This window comes from Phaseolus vulgaris, chromosome 5, assembly GCF_000499845.2.
Source record: "Phaseolus vulgaris cultivar G19833 chromosome 5, P. vulgaris v2.0, whole genome shotgun sequence".
NCBI lineage: Eukaryota > Viridiplantae > Streptophyta > Magnoliopsida > Fabales > Fabaceae > Phaseolus > Phaseolus vulgaris.
In genome coordinates, this window is record NC_023755.2 from 7,841,582 (window position 1) to 7,861,448 (window position 19,867).

At 35.9% G+C, this 19,867-nt stretch overlaps 1 protein-coding gene across 1 annotated transcript; it reads left to right on the top strand.

The window, feature by feature from the left end:
• Nucleotides 1–7,103: 7,103 nt before the first annotated feature.
• On the top strand, nucleotides 7,104–9,512 carry LOC137835061 (1-aminocyclopropane-1-carboxylate oxidase homolog 1-like). The gene is made up of 3 exons (XM_068643397.1): nucleotides 7,104–7,731; nucleotides 8,127–8,448; nucleotides 9,072–9,512. The coding sequence occupies exons 1-3, from the start codon at nucleotides 7,202–7,204 to the stop codon at nucleotides 9,321–9,323; spliced, it is 1,104 nt and encodes a 367-aa protein (XP_068499498.1). The 5' UTR covers nucleotides 7,104–7,201; the 3' UTR covers nucleotides 9,324–9,512.
• Nucleotides 9,513–19,867: the final 10,355 nt, after the last annotated feature.

The window sequence follows — 19,867 nt, forward strand, 5'->3', positions numbered from 1 at the left end:
TTCGTCTTCCCGTTAATGTTAAGAAGTGTACCAATTAAGCTATCATACACATTCTTCTCAACATGCATTACATTTATACAATGTCTGACTTCTAACCTCGACCAGTACGGAAGATCAAAGAAGATTGATTTCTTCTTCCAAATGTTTGTCACATATGACTTTTTGTTTTACTTACCGAAGGTGTGATATATGTTATTTACCTTTTCGTAAACCTCAACACCGGTTAATGGAGTTGGTGGACCATTAGCCTCTTGGTGTCCATTAAATGCTTTATTCAACCTCCGGTAAGGATGATGACTTCTAAGAAACCTCCGATGCCGAAGATATACTGTCTTCCTTCCATGTTTCAATTGTTGAGAAGCAATGTCTTCTTCGCATATTGGACATGCTTTATGACCCTTAACACTATAACCTGATAAGTTACCATATGCTGGAAAGTCATTGATGGTGCAAAATAACATGGCATGAAGCTTGAAAGTTTCATTAGCAAATCCGTCAAATCTTCAACACCCTGGTCCCACATTAACTTCAAATCTTCAATTAGGGGACTTAGATAAACATCAATATCATTCCATGGCTGTTTCGGACTGGATATCATCATAGACAACATCATGTATTTTCGCTTCATGCACAATCCAAGAGGTAAGTTGTAAATAACTAGTAAAACAGGTCATGAACTGTGATTTGTACTCATATTACCAAATGAATTCATTCCGTCTGTAGCTAAGCCATGTCGAATATTTCTTGATTCTTTACCAAAGTTTGGAAACTCATCATCAAATTTCTTCCACTGAATAGAATCAGCTGGATGTCGGTACATGCCATCACATTTCCTCTCATCTACATGCCATCTAAGATTCTTAATATCGTTTGGGTTTGCAAACAACGTTTCATCCTTGGAATGATGGGAAGATACCACATAACCTTCATTGTGGGTTCATGCTTTTCTATATCTTCAATAGTATCATCATCTTTTTGTTTCAGCTTATAACATGATAACCCACACCTCGGACAACTTTTCAACAATTCAAAATCTTTCCGGTATAATATACAATCATTAGGACATGCATGTATCTTTTTATACTCCATACCCATTGGACAAAGAATCTTTTTGGCCTCATAATTATGATTAGGTAGAGCATTTCCCTCTGGAAGCATATCCTTCAACAACTGAAGCAATTCCGTGAAGCTTTTATCAGTCCATCCATTTATTGCCTTCAAATTCATCAATCTTAACACCGCTGACAACCGTGTGAAGTTAGTTGATTCAGGATACAATGGAGTCTTTGTATCGTTTGACATGCTTCCATATCCATACGCTTTTGCAAAAGACTCAGCTCTTACATCAGGAATCATGTCCTCCAATCAATCATCATCTACATCATCGTGTACTGCTTCATCCATTGTGGACCCCACATATTCTTCAGTTATGGAAACACGTGGTAAATTTAATAATTCACCATGCCATGTCCAAGTTGTATAAAATCGAAGAAACCCATCACATAGCAGGTGCTCCCTCATTATATTAACATCCAGTATCCTTCCATTCAAACAGGTAACGCACATACACCTGATCTTTGCTCCATCATGACCACTATTAATCGCGTTACGTTGTGCAAATTGTATAAATTCTTCTACTCCTCTTTCGTACTCGTCACTTATACGAACAAAATTCATCCAATTTCGATCCATTATATATTCTGGAATGGTTAGGATTTTTCAATCAGTGTTCTATCTCACGCGTTTGCCGAGGGTCGAACACCCCGAACTCAATACCAGAACGTATTATTGCCGAAGATAACATATAAAGTAACAACTAACTACTAAATAATATAAATTTTAAAAAATACAAATTACATAATACATAAAAAAGAACAAATTCAAAATATAATAAGTACTAATACTAAATAATATAAATTTTAAAAATATAAATTATAATACACAAAATAACATTCAAATTCAAAATATAATAAATACTAAATAATATAAAATTTAAAATATACAAATTCTAATACATAAAAAATTAAATTCAAACAATTAAATAAAAATTCAAAATATTTAAAACAGTACCAACCTATTGTGAACCAACGTTGGTGGTGAAGAGTGGCAGGGGAGCACCGACAACAACGACGATAGTGGAAGCGAAGGCGAAGCAGCGACGGAGATGGGAATGCCAATGGAACAGTATCTTCGACGGAGATGAAGAGGAAGAAAACGATTCAAGAAATATAAGGAATCGAAAAACATTTATAATACTAACATTTGTGAAGATGGAGAGGAAGAAACTTACATTGGCACAATATAATGAAGATGCAAAAGAAGAGATGAACGAAAGGCCAATGTAGGAACAATGCACACCAAAGGCAAAGCGAAGAAAGAAAGTATACGAAATTCTGGCGCGCTTCAAAACTTTAGGGTAAAAAAGGATTTACAAATGCGGCTAAACGTAAAACCGCACTTGTAAATCAAGTGCTTTGAGGAAGATGAAGATTGGAGAATGAATCAATTTGATGAAAGGCGCCAACATCAACACCATCCTTCTAAAATTTCTTTTCCCTATGTAAAATTGCCAAGTTTTAGTGGGGAAAGTGACCCTAACATTTACTTAAGATGGGAGGCTAAGGTAGAATAATTTTTTAATGTACATGAGGTCCAAGAGGACCAAAAGGTAAAATTAGCCTCCTTGAAATTCTTAGACTATGCCATGCAGTGGTGGCACAAGAGTATAATGGACATTGGGCTAAACAAGAGACCAGCCGTGGTTTCTTGGTATGATTTGAAAGAATGCATGCGCGCGAGGTTTGTTCCTCCCTATTATAGGAAGGAACTCTTGTTGAAGCTCCAACGACTTCAATAAGGACCTAGTAGTGTAGATGAGTACTTTAAATAGTTTGAAACAATTTTAACTAAAATTGACATGCATGAAAGTGAGGAGTCCAAAATTGCTAGAGTTGTAAGTGGATTGAGAAGGGAAATCAAAGATGTGCTAGAACTTTATGAGTATTCATCATTGGAAAAATTGGTTCACCTTGCCATCAAGGTTGAATCTCAACTTTCAAAGAAAACTCATTTCAAAAACTCTCATAATGATGACTACTACCACTCATCTTGGAAAAACAAAAACAAATCTTCTTAAAAAACTTTTCCTTCAAATTTTGAGAAACATTCCACTTACAATCCTAGACATTCTACACCCTCCACTTCTACACCTAAGTCACCTACCAAAACCTCAAATAAAAAGTGTTTTAAATGTTTAGGTTTTGGCCATATTGCATCCAATTGCCCTTCTAAGAGAAATATGATGGTGAAAGGGGGGTTGCCATGAGTGATCATAGCTCATAAAGGTCTAGGTCTCCTACCTCTTCTAGATCCCCAAGTGAGGATGAAAGTGAAATTCCATGTGAGGGAGACTTGTTAGTAGTGAGGCGCATGCTTGGCGAAGTCCAACATTCTTTTGATGAAAGTCAAAGAGAAAACATTTTTCACACTAGGTGCCTCATTAATGACAAGTTGTGTTCCTTAATTGTGGATGTGGGTAGTTGTACAAATGTGGCAAGTACAAGAGTGGTGGACAAGCTTGGGTTACCCACCATCTCTCATGTAAAGCCCTACAAGCTCCAATGGCTAAGTGAAGAGGGGGAAGTAATAGTAAATAAACAAGTTCTCTTAGCCTTCTCAATTGGTAAGTACAAGGATGAGGTCTTGTGTGATGTTGCACTTACGGAAGCTTGTGATGTTGTACTTATGGAAGCCACACACATTCTTTTAGGTAGGCCATGACAATTTGATAGGAAAACTTTACATGATGACCTTACCAACAAAATCTCTTTACCTTCCATGGGCATAAGGTCACACTAAAGTATTTCTCACCAAAAGAGGTCCACGAGGACCAAATAAAAATGAAAAACAAAAGAGAAAATGAAAAAGAGAAAGAAAGAAAAGATAAACCGGGTCACAACATATCATCTTACACAACTAAATCAATCATGTTGACTCGTGCCATATTATCAACTGCACCTTCAAGGAGTCTTTCTTCCTTATCTTTTTCATTACCAAATAAAACTAATTACTTGACATCTTGGACAAAGAAATATTAGGATGAACATCAAACACCTCCTAAAGGTATCCATCTTTTGAGAGGATTTATATCACCAAGTCCTTTCACCCCCAATTATTCTTTCCCAAAATGGCTTCTATGTAAAGATTCTCATTTTGAACTCCCCAAGCTTAAAGAACATAACTTTGTTTCAATTCCCATACCTTGCACTCTTTTATATGTGAACAAACTAACTATGTTATCTGCAGGAGTTCTAAATTCGAGGTCAAATTCTCTCAAACTTGGGGGGCATGATACAATCCAAGCCTACAAGGAGATGACCAAGGACTCACATGACCATTCACACTATGAGAAGTCATCTCAACTTTCAAATGAAGACCCCACCAAGGATCTAGCAGACCTCACCAGAAGAAGAAATGGGCAAAGACCAGAACATCAAATGTTCTTTCTCCTGGTCTTCTTAAAAATAAACATGTCAATTTTAAATAGAAAAGTTACTCTACACAAATTGTGTGAGAAGTTTGTTAGGTTTGAATCCTCTTGGCTAGGTCTTATCCACTTGGCTACCACACCCCAAGTGGCGTGAATCATTCTCACCATCACTCCATAAACTACCCTTCTTTCACTCTTTTCAATTCATTTCCATTTTTGCCTTTCATATATGTTTTTGTCTTGAATTCTTGTTCTTGAATTTGCTTTTGTTATATCCCTATGGTTCATCATTTGGTTCGGCCATGACCACCATTGATGTTTACCTTATTTCCATTTCCATTCCATATTGCATTCCATCTCCCTTTATATTGATTTTTCAATGGGAATCTTCCTTAGGTTTCACCATTAAATTGCTAAAATCTCAACTCTAAGTAAATTGTTACCATAAAATGGAACCATCTAAAAATCAACTCACACCAGAATCTCAACCACGATTGGTAGCAGATTGGGTTTTGGGTCCAGTAAAATAGAAAATTGGGTTTATTTTGATAATCAAAGAAAAATTTAGAACTGCCTAGTTCAACAAAAATCTTGAAAAACCAACCTTTAAAATTTTTGTAGGAAGAAGCAAATTGCGAAAAAAATACTAGACCCCAACTGACTCATAAGAGAAATCCAAGACATTGGATTATTTGGCCAACAACTATAATAATGAAGAAAAGACCGGGGGAAGGGTTTAGACGCATCATGTCGCATATCAGGTGAAAGGTCTGTAACACCCATGGTAAACTCATCAAAAGGAAAACAAATATAAAGATCGGTAGAAAAACATGAATAAAAAAATAAGAAATCCGAGGTGGCCCCCACTTGGCCAAGACAGACGTTGTCGATAACACAACATCTCTTAGTCGAGATGATACTGATCTCGACATCCCGACTCAACAACGGGGCACTTACCATAAAAGACTCCTCTGTGAATATCCAACGGTATGTGGAAAAGTGGTTTGTTACCTTTTTGTCAAACTCAAGTATACCTAGATCGTAGAGGCAACTCAGTCTCTACCTACTTTGTAGCCAACTGTTGTGCCCTATCAAAGGCATCAACCTGACAAGATTCCTTTGCGGAACCCCCACTACCTTTCACCACTCATGACTCCCTGGAATATGCTAAGGAATGCCCAGTTGAGGAAGACGAAGAACTGCTAGAAGACATCACTAACTTGGAGGGTATGAGAATTCTCGACACCTAGCCACTATTTGGAACACAGAAAGAAGAAGCAAGGAGACTCGAACAATTCAAATGTTAGAAAACACCAAAGTCGTTAGATCGTTTCACATCCAACGATCATAACAAAAATCGAGTACTAAGGAAGATTCAAATTCAATTTCCCACAAAAAATACGGAACATTCTAAACCTTACTTCGTACATCACATCTATACATCACCCCCGAGCACCCATCAACACATTTTCCCGGTACACCATCAGATCAACCACTTCTCGGCCACATTAACCACTCAAACCTCTTCATGCTAAAGTATTTCGAGCTTGGGGGGGGGGGGGGCAAGCGTACCACATGGGGCTGGGGCTGAGACCCTCTCGGACATCGACAACTGAACTACCTAAACCTCACCTCAACACCTTAATGACGAGTTTAAAAAGGGATAAAAGGTTAAATCATACATAGGGTGAGAACATTAACCACGTGATAATACAGGCTCACAAACATAAGGGTCCAACTCATCTCTATAAATAGGTTGACCAACATCATACCAATGTACACATTTTAAGACATTTATTACTCTCAACAACCAGTGATCAATCCCTGACTTGAGCGTTAGAGTGTTTCTTTTGCAAGTACCCCGCTCCCGACTGAGATTAGATTCCGATGACCAAATTGACAAAAGACATATAAATTAGATAGGATGAATCCTTTATGAACTTATGTAACCTTTTTAAAATTTTTGCAATGTTAGTGATGGATAGATGACAAAATCAAGTTTCTGACATAATAAGACGATCTTTAAAAATGCTTGAAAAAGTTAGTTTTTCAAAAATTCTCTTTTTTTAGGACACATTTAATAATATATCATTATACACGTTTAAGAAAAAAAAAGGATTTATGTTATATAATTTTATACTGGTTGATCTATAAACATAAATTAGGTTGAGTACTTGATAAGTTCTACTAGATAAGTTACTAATAAAACATTATTTAGAATTCAGTTACTTGTGACTAGATAATTACTTAGTATTATTTGAACACTTATCACCTCTAATTAACAATTAAAAGTATTTTTGAAATGCAATCACTCTTAACTAAACAATTGAGAAACAATTAGAGTATTATTCCTAAATAAAAGATGAGTATTTATTTGAAACACACGAAAAAAAGAAATAATTTAAAAGATGATAAGATTTTGCTCTCTAATGAGATAATGTCTTTCAACAAATAGGTTCGTTAGATTTATTATATTGGGTGTAAGCTTATCAGGTTAATTATTAAATAAAAAAATAAAATATTTATAAAATAGCAGAGATAATATAATGAAAAGAAGGAAAAGAGTATGGATAAATTATAATAATTTTGAAATAAATATCTCTTCTCTTGTCTGAGTTATATGTGGATGAGGAAGTCCCTTTATTCTGGCTCACAACGTAACTTCCATCCTACCTAATCCAAGTGTTTCTGTCTTCCCATAATAGTACCAAAATGGGGTTTGAAGTTTCAGTCTCTGAGGAAGTAAACACTGAGAGGGTGCGTGAACTCAAAGAATTTGATGACACAAAAGCTGGTGTTAAAGGCCTTGTTGATCAAGGAATCACAAAAATCCCAAGATTATTTCATCATCCACCTGATGAACATGTGAAGGTCTCAACTTCAGGCGGAAAAGCAGACAATATTCCTGTTATAGACCTTGCAGAAGTTGACAAGGATCCAAGTTTACGCCAAGGAGTTATTGACAGAATAAGGGAAGCATCTGAGAAATGGGGTTTCTTTCAAGTGGTCAACCATGGCATCCCTGTGACTGTTTTAGAGGACTTGAAAGATGGGGTGTGCAGGTTTTATGAACAAGATACTGAGGTGAAAAAGGATCTATATACCCGGGACCACAAGAAACCTTTTTTGTATAATAGCAATTTTGATATCTACTCTTCACCAGCACTCAATTGGAGGGACACTTTCATGTGTTATCTGGCTCCTAATCCTCCCAAACCTCAAGACTTGCCAGCAGTATGCAGGTACGTTTTTGTATACAGTGCCTTGAGTTTTATGCCACTTAGATCAAGTATGTTAAGCAATTCAATTAAAATGCATTGATCCTATAAAGGTTTTCATACAATATGGGAAGATGGTTGTACTTTTTGATTATTTTAAGATAATTTATAGGATGAAAGTTGAGGTCAAATTTAGCTTTATAAGTTTATACTCATATGAAGTTAATATTCATAAAGGGTGTGCAATGTTCCTGAATAAGATTGAACCTTCTAATAGCACAGTAGGCTATGAATTCTTATGAACAAAGGCATAAATTGTTATGAACAAAGTTACAAAGAGGAAGAAAATCTTAAGTTAAACTTTCCATTTCAACCATAAGTCATTTAGTTGATTGCTAACTGATTTCATCTTCTTGTAGGGATATACTTCTGGAATATGGGACATGTGTGATGAAACTTGGAATTGCACTATTGGAATTACTATCAGAATCTCTAGGGCTGCATCCAAACCATTTAAAAGACATGGATTGTGCTAAAGGGCTTATTTCTCTTTGCCATTACTACCCTGCCTGCCCTGAACCAGAATTAACACTGGGAACCACCAAGCATTCTGATAATTGTTTCCTCACAGTGCTCCTCCAGGATCATATTGGTGGTCTTCAGGTTCTTTACCAGAACACATGGATTGATATAGCCCCAGAACCTGGGGCTCTTGTAGTTAACATTGGTGATTTTCTTCAGGCAAGTTCTTTATTGTTAGAGTAAATTACACTAATTACTCCAGAAGTTTTTGTCAAAAATTACATAAACTTTTTCAATATCTGTTACATTATTGGGGAACTCAGAGTGTAATGTTAACAACCAATGGAGTTAGTATAGTACTAAACGAAACTAAGATAATTAATTAGTATAGTTTACTCTTTTCTTTTATTCTGCCTTCCAAGCAACTAAAATACTCCATATTTCATGATACTTTTCTTGCAAACATTTCGTGAAAGTTTAAAATTCACAAAACAATCAGCGAAAAGACTTATTTCTAGCAAACTTTTATAGAAACTATGTTTGAAAAGTCCTAGGACATATAGCTGTATCATGAGAGTACTGATAGGTTGACAACTCAATATTGAATTGTTTCAGATTACAACCTTACAACCTTTAAAAGTAGAAGAAGAACTAATCTTGTAGTTGAGTGTAAGTTATCTGAGAAAATTGAGAAAGTGTAAAAGATTGTATATTTGTAATAATATTTTTTTTGGGTAAAAAGCCAGAACCTGATGATACACTTGACAACTTGACAAGTTCTTATGATACGTACATGAATTTAAATAAGTGACATTATTGTTTTTTGTTTTCTTGAACTACAGCTTATAACAAATGACAAATTCAAGAGTGTAGAACATAGAGTAGTGGCAAATGTGACAGGTCCAAGAATATCTGTTGCATGCTTTTTCAGCGAAGGTCTTAAATCATCAGGGAAACTCTATGGACCTATAAAAGAGTTGTTATCAGAAGACAATCCTCCCAAATACAGAGAAATCGCTGTTGAGGAATATGCGCGCTACTACGTTGAAAAAGGCCTTGATGGGACCTCTGCTCTTGATCATTTCAGGATTTGAGTTGGATTGATGTGGTTGAATTAGCACAATAAATGCATTAGAAATTGAAACATTTATGAAGCTCAATGAGATTAAGGATCTTATTATCGGACTGGAATTCCGTAGTGTCACTTGTCTTGTTATTTTGGCACTTGCTGTTTCAAGACATAACTGCTGATATGCTTTATCTACATGTTCTACGTTGAAACCCACAGTTCTTCACTTCTTCCTTCTGTCAAAGAGTATATGGAACTATACAAAAGTATCTCAGCTTATAAGAGAAAGATAAATCATAATTAAAACTTATTAGAATTTATAAAATTGTATGCCACACTCATGATTTTGTAGTTTTTCATAATTTTTCACAAAGAAAATGAGTAAATTAAATAATAATATATTTAATTATCAAAAGATGTGTAATATTGTTAACCTATCATTATTTGTGAAAAATCTAGAGAATAAAGATGAGAACGTCTTAGTTTATTCCCCAAATGAAAAACTAAAATTCAAATAAAACCTTTTTCGCTTACTCCTCCTCAATCCTGAAGCTTGCATAGTTGATTACAGAACTTATGCACAGGTAGCCTCAATCCAAACATGATTTATATAATAAGTTATAAATTTTTAAAAAATTATTAATAGTGTTAAAACTATCTTAAAATTGTAAAATATAAAAAAATTATTCATGTGATACGTATCCAATATCGAAATACACCAATTAAAAATGGTGTCTGAGCTTCTAGGAACACACTTGGTTGTGTGATAGCATGACATTCTCCAGAAGCAAAAGAAATGGCAGTTGTTTGCAGGTTCTTTTATCATTACATTTTAAGCATTAATCCTTTTCTTCCATTTTCTTTAATAAAAACTTTTAATATTAAATATCTCTATATATAATTATATATAATTTTACATCAGTTAGACTCATCTCAAATAATAATAATCACCTATGCCATTACATATATAATTTGTCTAACACTATAAGATTTTTTATTACTTTACCAAATAATTATTCAATAGTATAGTTAATTATATAGACATTCAAAATTTGGTTTATTAAAGAAGTTAAGAATTCGATCAACGGAAGAGTTGAATTCTGAATGTGGTTTTCAATTTCTCTAGCAGTTGAAATTCAGTTTCCGCACAATCGATTTTGAGTTTTTCTTTTGTTTTTTAGAAAATAAAAGAAATTTAAAAATTGAAAAACAAAAAAAATTTACTTTAAAAAATAAATAGTTAAAAAAAATATTTTGTAAAAATTTAGAAAATATATATTTAAAAAACCAAAAATTTAGAAAGGTAAATTATATTGAAAAATAAAATTCTATAAAAGTATATATTTAAAAAAGAATAATAATTTAGAAAACTAATTATATTAAAAAATAATTATGTAGAAAAATATTCTATATTTAAAAATACTAATTTAGAAATGTAACTATTTTGAGAAATAATTCCTTAGAAAAATAAATATTTGAAAAATTATTTTTTTAGGAAAATAAAAATTTACAGATTAATTATTTAGTTTTGTGTAGAATTAAAATATGTAATTTTAATAGTGATTTATTTATAATTAAAAAATATAATAAAATATAGAATTAAATAAAATAAGTAATTAAAATGTAAAAAAATGAAAATGATATTTAAAAATATTGTAAATAAAAAAATTCTACCTCACAAATTAATGGAAATATAACTAAATAATACATTAATTTTTTATTTTTATTGTGAAATTATATTTATAAGATGCGTGGATAAATAAAATGTATGTTTAATAAATATGATAGAATATATTAGAAGATTTAGACATTGTAATTGGTCGGGACGTGCTCGGGTCCTGACTCGAGCATTTAAGTGTGTTAACTTGGTTGGTCAGGTCAATTTGGGGGAAGTACTTAGCTCGATCCAAGATAAATGGTAGATTTAAGATAAATGGTAAGCCCAATGATGCGTCATGAGGATGACCTAGACAGTTGAGAGCCCATATTGAAAATATAATTAAAGTAAAAATAACATAAGGAATAACTAAATTAGTTAAGCACATAAATTGCTGTAAAATTCAATGAAAATAAACAATTACAGATAATGTCGTCTGTACTCAAAGAATAAAGGGATATATTAATAGAATATTTTTATGTTTGTTAAACTCCTGAAAGGAGGTCTACGAATACTATAAAAGGGGCTCGAGACCCTGAGCAAATGTAAGTTTGAATATGATGATATACACCCGTACATATACTCTATATTCAGATACTCATAGTTATATGCTCTCACTGATTTGTCAACAGGTGGAGTTTCCCTCATTGTGAATTATCAGTATCCCAAAGCAGCAACAAAAAAAAAAGAAAAGTATGCCAAAGTCCACCACCAAAGTACGATCCAAGTCAGTCGGCAAGATCATTTGGCGCCCACTATGGTGCCCAATAAAAATTGAATCCCACCAATGCTTATAGCTAAGCAACTGGACGTGATGAAGAATACTAGGCAAGGGGTGCAGGGACCAGAAGGGGATGAGGTCCCAACCTTACAACAAATCATGGAGACCATGAGAGCTTTCCAGCAAGCGAATGAAAAATATCGATGTGAGCAAGAGCGGATTCGGGAAGAAGCCCGGGTCGAGCAAGAACGGCTGCGAGCAGAGGCTCGAGCTGACCAAGATCGTCTTTGGGAGCAAATACGACTGAATCAAGCGCGTCTCATGGAGGAAATCGAGGCCTCCCAAGGACTATGGAAGAACATGCACAAGCCAACGAGGAGTTGCGTAAAGCCAATGAGGAATTGCGAAGGAACATGCACCGGCATTGACGATGTCCTGCCCGAGAACGTTCCCCGGACATGTCCTTGAGAGATGACCCCAAACCGTGCTCTTAGCAAATCTTGGAAGAGCCCATACCGCCTCACTGTATCACGCCCAAGATTGCCCTTTTCTCCGGCATGGAGGATCTTGAGAGTCACTTAAAGGCGTTCAAAGCTCAAATGATCATCTCGAGGGGGAAGGGGTTTAGAGCCGTCCGTTGTAAGATGCTCATGGGCACGTTAACAGGAATAACTCTGTAATGGTTTAGTGGGATCCCGGATGACCATATAACCTCTTTCCCTCAATTCTGCAGAATGTTTAAGGAGTGGTTCTCGGCCAATAAAGTTTACCCCCACGGTTGCATGATCTATTTGACGTCAAACAAAGGGAAGGAGAGCTACTCAAAGAGTACATACACCGTTTATGCGCAGTCTCTGTGAGGCTTCAGACTCCGAATGAGGAAATGATGGTCGCCGCTTTCATTAAAGGGATGACGGCAAGCCCATTCAGCGACTCATTAATCTTAAATAGGCCGGAAACATTATATGAGGTATGAGAACGAGCTACAACTCATATCAAGGCAGAAGAAGTTGTACTCAGGAAGAACGACAACTCGCGGTCAAAGCTGCCCAGGTATAAGGAGAGTAGCCGTAATCGTTCCTCGAGGGATGATGAAACATCCACAAGTAAAAGAACAGACCAGAGGTATGTTCCGTACATTGCAAAGAAAGACGAGCTGAAGACTCAAGCCAGTGAAGAGATAATCAAGCCAAGGTTCCGAGTATCCTATAAGAAACTTATGGGCATGGGCAGGGGGGCGAATAAATTAAAATTTCCACAAAAGTTAGATTAGTTCTTAGGGTCGCGAAGGGAGTGCTGGTATGATTTTCATAGGGCGTGGGGGCACAAGGTCAAACGATGCATTGCCCTAGGTTATAAACTTTCGAAGCTAGTCAAAGAGGGATTCTTGACAGAGTATCTCAAGGATGGCCAAGAGGAACCGAATATGAAACTCTAGTCCTTGGAGACCTGAATACCATCGCGGGAGTATTCTCTGGTGGTGATGTCCCTAGATGTAGATAAATCTGAGAGGTTTGCCGAACCCTCCTTGTGTTTCACCGTATCTGACTTGGAGGACATATTTTGCCACGAAGATGATCCTGTGGTAATATCTGTTATTACCATAGAACGAAAGGTACACAGAGTCCTCATCGACCAAGGAAGCTCGACTGACGTGATGTTTTGGGGAACATTTGTATATTTACAAATCTATCCGACCAGTTAAGGTCTTACGACGGTTGTCTTATCGCGTTCGCAGGCAATTAAGAGGAGGTACGAGGATATGTGGAGTTAAGGACGACCTTTTCTGATGAAAGCGTAGCCAGAATGATCACTGTGAACTGTATTGTTGTTAATACACCTTTCACGTACAACCTGCTTCTGGGGTGACCTTCCTTGAATGGGTTAGGCGCGATGGTTTCTACCATCCACATGAAGATGAAGCTGCCCACGCTCGAAGAAAAGATAATCATGATGAAGGCCGACCAAAAAATGACACAAAAATAGTACGAGAACAACCTTAAAAATCGCAAGGGAACCTATGCAATCACCACCATATCGGGAGAACCAGGATGGATGGACAAAGTCGTCCCCTGGAATGATAGGCGACCTGAACTTGTTGGTGAAGTTCGGGAGTTGGAGATAAAGGGGAAAAAGTTCAAGCTCAGCAGCTCACTTTGTAGGGAGTTGGAGAAGGAAATTGCCGAGGTCATTTCAAAGAATATGGTTGCTTTTGCCTGGTCGTCCGCCAACATGCCGGGGATTACCTAAATTTTATGTGCCATCGACGCACCATGGATGAGAAGGTTAAACCTGTAGTTCAGAGACAAAGGAAATTCAACAAGGAAAAATGCCTCGTCATGAGGAAGGAAACTAAAAAACTCCTCGTTATGGGCCACATAAGGGAAATTCAATATCCTGAATGGTTTGCAAATGTGGTCATGGTGAAAAAGGAAAATGGAAAGTGGAGGATGTGTGTTGACTTCACCGATTTAAATAGGCCTACCCTAAAAATTCTTACCCTTTGCCAAGCATCGAATCCCTGGTAGATAGCGTTTCAGGTTGTGGTCTGTTAAGCTTCCTGGATGCTTTTTCAGGGTACAACAATATTCGCATGCACCGGAAGGATGAGAGTAAGACGACCTTAATGGACAAAGCCGCTAGTTATTGTTACAAGGTCATGCCCTTTGGACTGAAGAATGCGGAGGCGACTGACCAGAGAATCATGCATCAGATCTTATCTCCAATGCTCAGTGGTAATGTTCAAGCGTATGTAGACGAGATGGTTGTCACCTTAATAAAGGCGGATGAACATGTCACACTCGGAGGAGTTGTTCGCCACTATAGCAAGGTACAACTTGAAGCTCAATCCCGATAAATGTGTTTTCGGTGTCTCGACACAGAAGTTCCTTTATGTCTTCTTTTGTTATTGCCTCTTTGCCTTGAGTCATATGTTCTTTAGTGTCATGATGTGAGTTGATTTTTTAGATGTTTTCATTTTAAGGTGACACTTTACTTTAAGATTGAGATTTTAGGAGTTAATGGTGATGACCTTAGAGAAATTCCCACTGGACATTAACTTAACCAAGTGGTTAAGTAGGTGTGAAGGTGCATTTCACAAAGGCAAAGATAAAAGACATTGTATGGTGAGAGTGCATGCAAATTGTGGAAATAGAGAAGAAAGCTAGGAAACATCAAGGAAATGGAAGAAGAAACTTATGGAGATGGTGATGGGTGGTCACGCCACTTGGTGGGTGGAAACTGCCGAGATAAGTGCTAGGTCGCCACTTGAGAGTTTCATTCTCTTCAAGATAAGACCAAAAGGAAGAAGAGATAATACTCACTCAAGCTCTCACAATATTTGTGTAGAGTAACTTTTCTATTTAATTTCAACATGTAAAATACAATGGGTAGGCCTCCTATTAATAGGTGAAGGAGCCTTGGAAAACAAGCAAGAGGGGTAGGATGGGAAAAGGGAAAAAATGGGCAGCCTTAAGGTTTGACTAAGTCAAACCCGCATCCTAGGCTTGTCCTTCTAGAAACTAGGTCAAATTGCCTTCCTAAAGGGTTAGGAACAAGCTAAAATGATACCTACACCCCCTATTATGCTAAAGACACCTTATTCTAGCCTATCTTTGCTATTTGGACCCCTAAAGTGAACCCAAATTATTTACAATTTGTTTTATTGTTTAAGAAAACCAGCAGGAACAACATCAGATGTTCTGGTTTGTGTTCATTTCTTCCTCTGGTGAGGTTTGCTAAATCCTTGGTGAGGTCTTCACTTGATTGTTTAGATGACTTCTCATAGTGTGCATCCTTGGTCATCTCCTTGTTGGCTTGGTTTGCATCACTATGACAAATGTTGTCGATAGCACAACACCTCTCAACTGAGATGATACTGACCTCAATATCCCAACTCAACAGGGGGCACTTGCTGCAAAAGACTTCTTCAGGGATATCCAATGGTACGTGGAAAAGAGGTATGTTACCTTTTTGTCAAACTCAAGTATACTCGGATCGCAGAGGCAACTAAGTCTCAACCTACTCTGCAACCAAATGTCGTGCCCTATGAAGGGCATCAACTCGACAAGGCCCTGTTGTGAAACCCCCGCTACCTTTCACCACTGATGACTCCCTAAAATCTGTTAAGGAGTGCCTACTTGAGGAAGACGAAAAACTGCTAGAAGACATCACTAACTTGGAGGGTACGAGAACTCTCGACACTTAGCCACTTTTTGAAACACAGAAAGAAGAAGTGGTCCCCTTACTCCGAAGGTGCCCTAATTTATAGGCAACGAGACTCAAACAATTCAAATGTCAGGAAACACCATATTCATTAGATTGTTTTGCATCCAACAATCATAACAAAAATTGAGTACTAAGGAAGATTCAAATTCAATTTCCCACAGAAAACAAGGACATTCTAAAGCTTATTTCCTACATCACATCCATGCATCACCTCCAAGCACCCATCAACACATTTCCCCGGTAGACCCTCGGATCAACAACTTTCAGTCATATAAACCACTCAAACCTCTTCATGCTAAAGAATTTTGAGCTTGGGGGGAAGTGTACGACATGGAGCCGAGACCCTCTCGGACACTGACAACTAAACTACCTAAGCCTCCCCTCGACACCTTCATGAAGAGTTTAAAAGAGGATAAGAGTTAAAATTGTACCTAGTCCTAGAACATTAACAACATAAATTGTGCTAATACAGGCCCACAAGCATAAGGGTCCAACTCATCCCTATAAACAGGTTGATGAACATCTTACCAATGTACGCATTTTAAGACGTTTATTACTCTCAACAACCAACGATCAATCCCTGACTTGAGTGTCAAAATGTGTTTTTTCAAGTACCCCTTCCCGACCAAGATTGAATACCAACGACTAGATTTATCAAAAACATATAAAGCAAAAAGGACAAATCCTTTCTGCCCTTGTGTAACCTTTTTAAAATTTTTGCAATGTTAATGATGGATAGATGACAGACTCAAGTTACTATCATAAGAGAATCTTTAAAAATACTTCAAAAAGTTAGTTTTTTCAAAAAATCTCCTTTTTTTAGGATAATTTAATAATATGTCATTATACAAGTTTAACGAAAAAAAGGATTTATGCTATATAGTTTTATACCGGTTGGTCTAGAAACATAAATTATGTCGAATACTTGATCAAGTTCTACTAGACAAACTAATGCTGGAAAGTTACTAACAAAACATTATTTAGAATTTTATCACTTGTGACTAGATAACTTGAGTATTGTTTGAAGACTTAGTCACTTTTAACTAACAATTAAGAGTATTTTTGAAACGTATTTACTTCTAGATAAACAATTCAGAAACAATTCGAGTGTTGTTCCTAATAAGACACGAGTATTTATTTGAAACACATTAAAAAAGGAAATAATTTAAAAGATGATAAGATTTTTCTTTCTTCAGTAAAGAATGTGATGGAAGAAGGTCAATCTCAAGCCTAAGTTCAGGCCCAACAACTAGGTCAATGACAAGAAAGATTCAAGAAGACTAGGATTCTGCTACTAATGGCAAATAAACTTTCCTATACATGTTTAAAATGTCATAAACCTAGTGTAGAGTAGACTTTATTTTCTTGTCAAAGTATAATAAGAATTTTACTTGTATTTTTTTAAATGTAATTAGGTTGAATTATGGCATCTAAAAAGCAACCTAAGTTAAATTAGGGTTTCTAGAAACAACTAATTTAAACCTTGACTGGTCCTTTAGACCTAATTGGAGCACATGATACACACCATGTCACACACTCCACGTGAGATCAAAATAGGCGCCCAATTCAAACCATTTTCCATTTGAATTTCCCACCTCTTTTATAATACATGACCAGACCTCAAAACCTATAAGTAAAGGTGCTTGGTTCATGTTTTTCCAAGATTAATGAATATGTGAAATTGCTGCCAACGTTGCTAGCCTTTCTCACTCCCTTGTCTTGCCTCTCTAGGATATACACTTTAATCTCCTTCTTCACCTATCTCAAGTTATATGGCCCAACCAATCACTCTCCCTACCTATCATGCACCTTCAAGGAAACCATAGCTCTATATGAGCCATCCTTGTTCATCTTTTCCAATGAAGCTTTCGCCAATCCTCTCCAAAATCCAAGAAAAGAATTTGGTCATGAAGGCACAACAACATTCCATCATTTAGTATTTAGAGCCATGGTTCTTCAAGAGCTAAGTGTGCCTTCTCTTTTTTTAATTTTTGTGTTGCTTGATTTTAATTTGAGTGTAGTTTTATATTTTAAATTTGAGCTTTGGTGCATTTTTATTTTTCCAGATTTGATTTCATGCTTGTGTGCTAGTTCCATACAAGTTCATTTACATTAATTCCATTGTGTCTTTGAATTTTTCAATTCTGTTTTTAATTCCAGTGTAAGTTTCCTCTGTTTTACTGATTTTGTGCTGGCTGAAAACATTTATGAAAATTAATTCCCTTGATGAAAAATTATGAGATTTTGTATTTGAACAGTTTGAGGTGTTAAAAAAAATTTAAAAAAGAATTATAGCAAAATTAAAAATACAAAAAAAATGATAAATGAAAAACGAACAGAGTGCAAAGTTTTGACTCTGAAAAAAAAGTGAAGCGACAGTGATTTTAAAAATATTATCACAATTAATTAGCGCACTGTTTTGGTAAATTTCCAGCGCCTAATTCGAGACAAGACGTTGAGGTTTCTGTGGTTTAAATTTCACATTCAAATTTGAAGTATTTGGCTCAACATAAATTTTGAAAGTTACGCAAATTTTACACAAAATTCCAGTAGTGTTGTTTTTGGTTTTTTTTATCCAATTCTAGTACCATTCTCTAGGTTTCATTTTGAGTACTACATTTTCTTGTGTTCCTTAATTTTTTGTTTGTCAATTTTATTGAATACTCTTTCAAGTCTTTTCATATATCAATTCCCTTTGTTGTCGTCCTATTTTTTTAAATTGAGTTTTGTTGCTTTAAACTTGTTTGACCTCTTTTTGGTGGAAGCAAGTTAAAAAGTGCTTTGGTAAGTAGAGGAGCTGAAATTTTTGGTGAGAGCTATATCACTAAAGAGGTGCAGATTTGAACATTCAAAGTTGAATATACTAAGGAGGTATAACAAGGGGCAATAACAAGCTAGCATAAAAAAATACACAAAGGAGCTACAAAGTGAAGAAGTGCATTAAATAGGTTTTAAAATTTTGTGCCTCAAAATTTGTTGATTTAATTTCTTTGTATTTATTTGAGTTGTAGTTTTGCAAAACCTTGAAAAATTAGTGGATTAATTTCATCTTAGACGGTGAGTGTGTCTTTAAGGTTCCAAGTGTCAAGAAGCCTCACCTTAGGAAACTCCTATTTTAAAGCTTTCTAGTTAGCAATTTTCAATTGTATGTTTTATTGCTTTGCATTGTTTTCTTGCATAAAACTTTTTTTTCATCTTTGATTGTGCTCTAAGTGAATTACTTAGAGAAGGGTTTGTGAAAGTATTGTGGAATAGAATCTAGCTAGGAAAGGCTTGGTACTTAAGTGATCCAAGTGATCCACCTCCCTTTCTTGGGAATCTACCTATGGTACTCCATATATCTTTCTTTTGGTAAATTTCTTCTAACACATAACTTTCAACATGTCTTCTCATTCTTCTAGTCCAAGTTAAAGTGATAGAAACTCCATAAAATATCTTTTAAAACAATTAGCCAAAGACTTTCAATCATTATCACATCGACAATTGCAACATGAGGCCAAATCATAGAAGATAAAAAAGAAAGGGATGCTCATCTTACTATTTTAGAAGAGGAGTTTAAAATTGTTAAAGAAAAGGATGAATACATAAGAAAACAAAAAGATCTTCACATGCATCTTGTTCTAGGTTGAGTGACTCATATGCTGAGGAGAGTCTTAGAATGAATGAATACTATCAACCTCAACCTAGGAGAACTAGAAGAGAAAACTCAAAGGAGACTAGGCTATATTTACCTCATTTCTATGGAAAAGAAAATGTTGAAACATATCTAGATTGGGAGATGAAGGTAGAACAACTTTTTGCTTGTCACCATGTGAGTGAGGAGAGAAAAGTATCCCTAGCCACCTTAAGTTTTCAAGGAAATGCTATGTATTGGTGGACTGCCCTTGAGAGAGAGATGCCTCCATAAGGACCCTTCCATTGAGTATTGGAATGATCTTAGGGGAGTCTTGAGGCGCTGCCATAT

What these genes read in the sequence shown, in the direction of transcription:
- LOC137835061 (XM_068643397.1), top strand. Translation starts at nt 7,202, where the DNA reads ATGGGGTTTGAAGTTTCAGTCTCTGAGGAAGTAAACACTGAGAGGGTG. An exon ending in GACTTGCCAGCAGTATGCAG is followed by an intron (nt 7,732 to 8,126) that starts GTACGTTTTTGT and finishes ATCTTCTTGTAG; the next exon opens with GGATATACTTCTGGAATATG. An exon ending in ACATTGGTGATTTTCTTCAG is followed by an intron (nt 8,449 to 9,071) that starts GCAAGTTCTTTA and finishes CTTGAACTACAG; the next exon opens with CTTATAACAAATGACAAATT.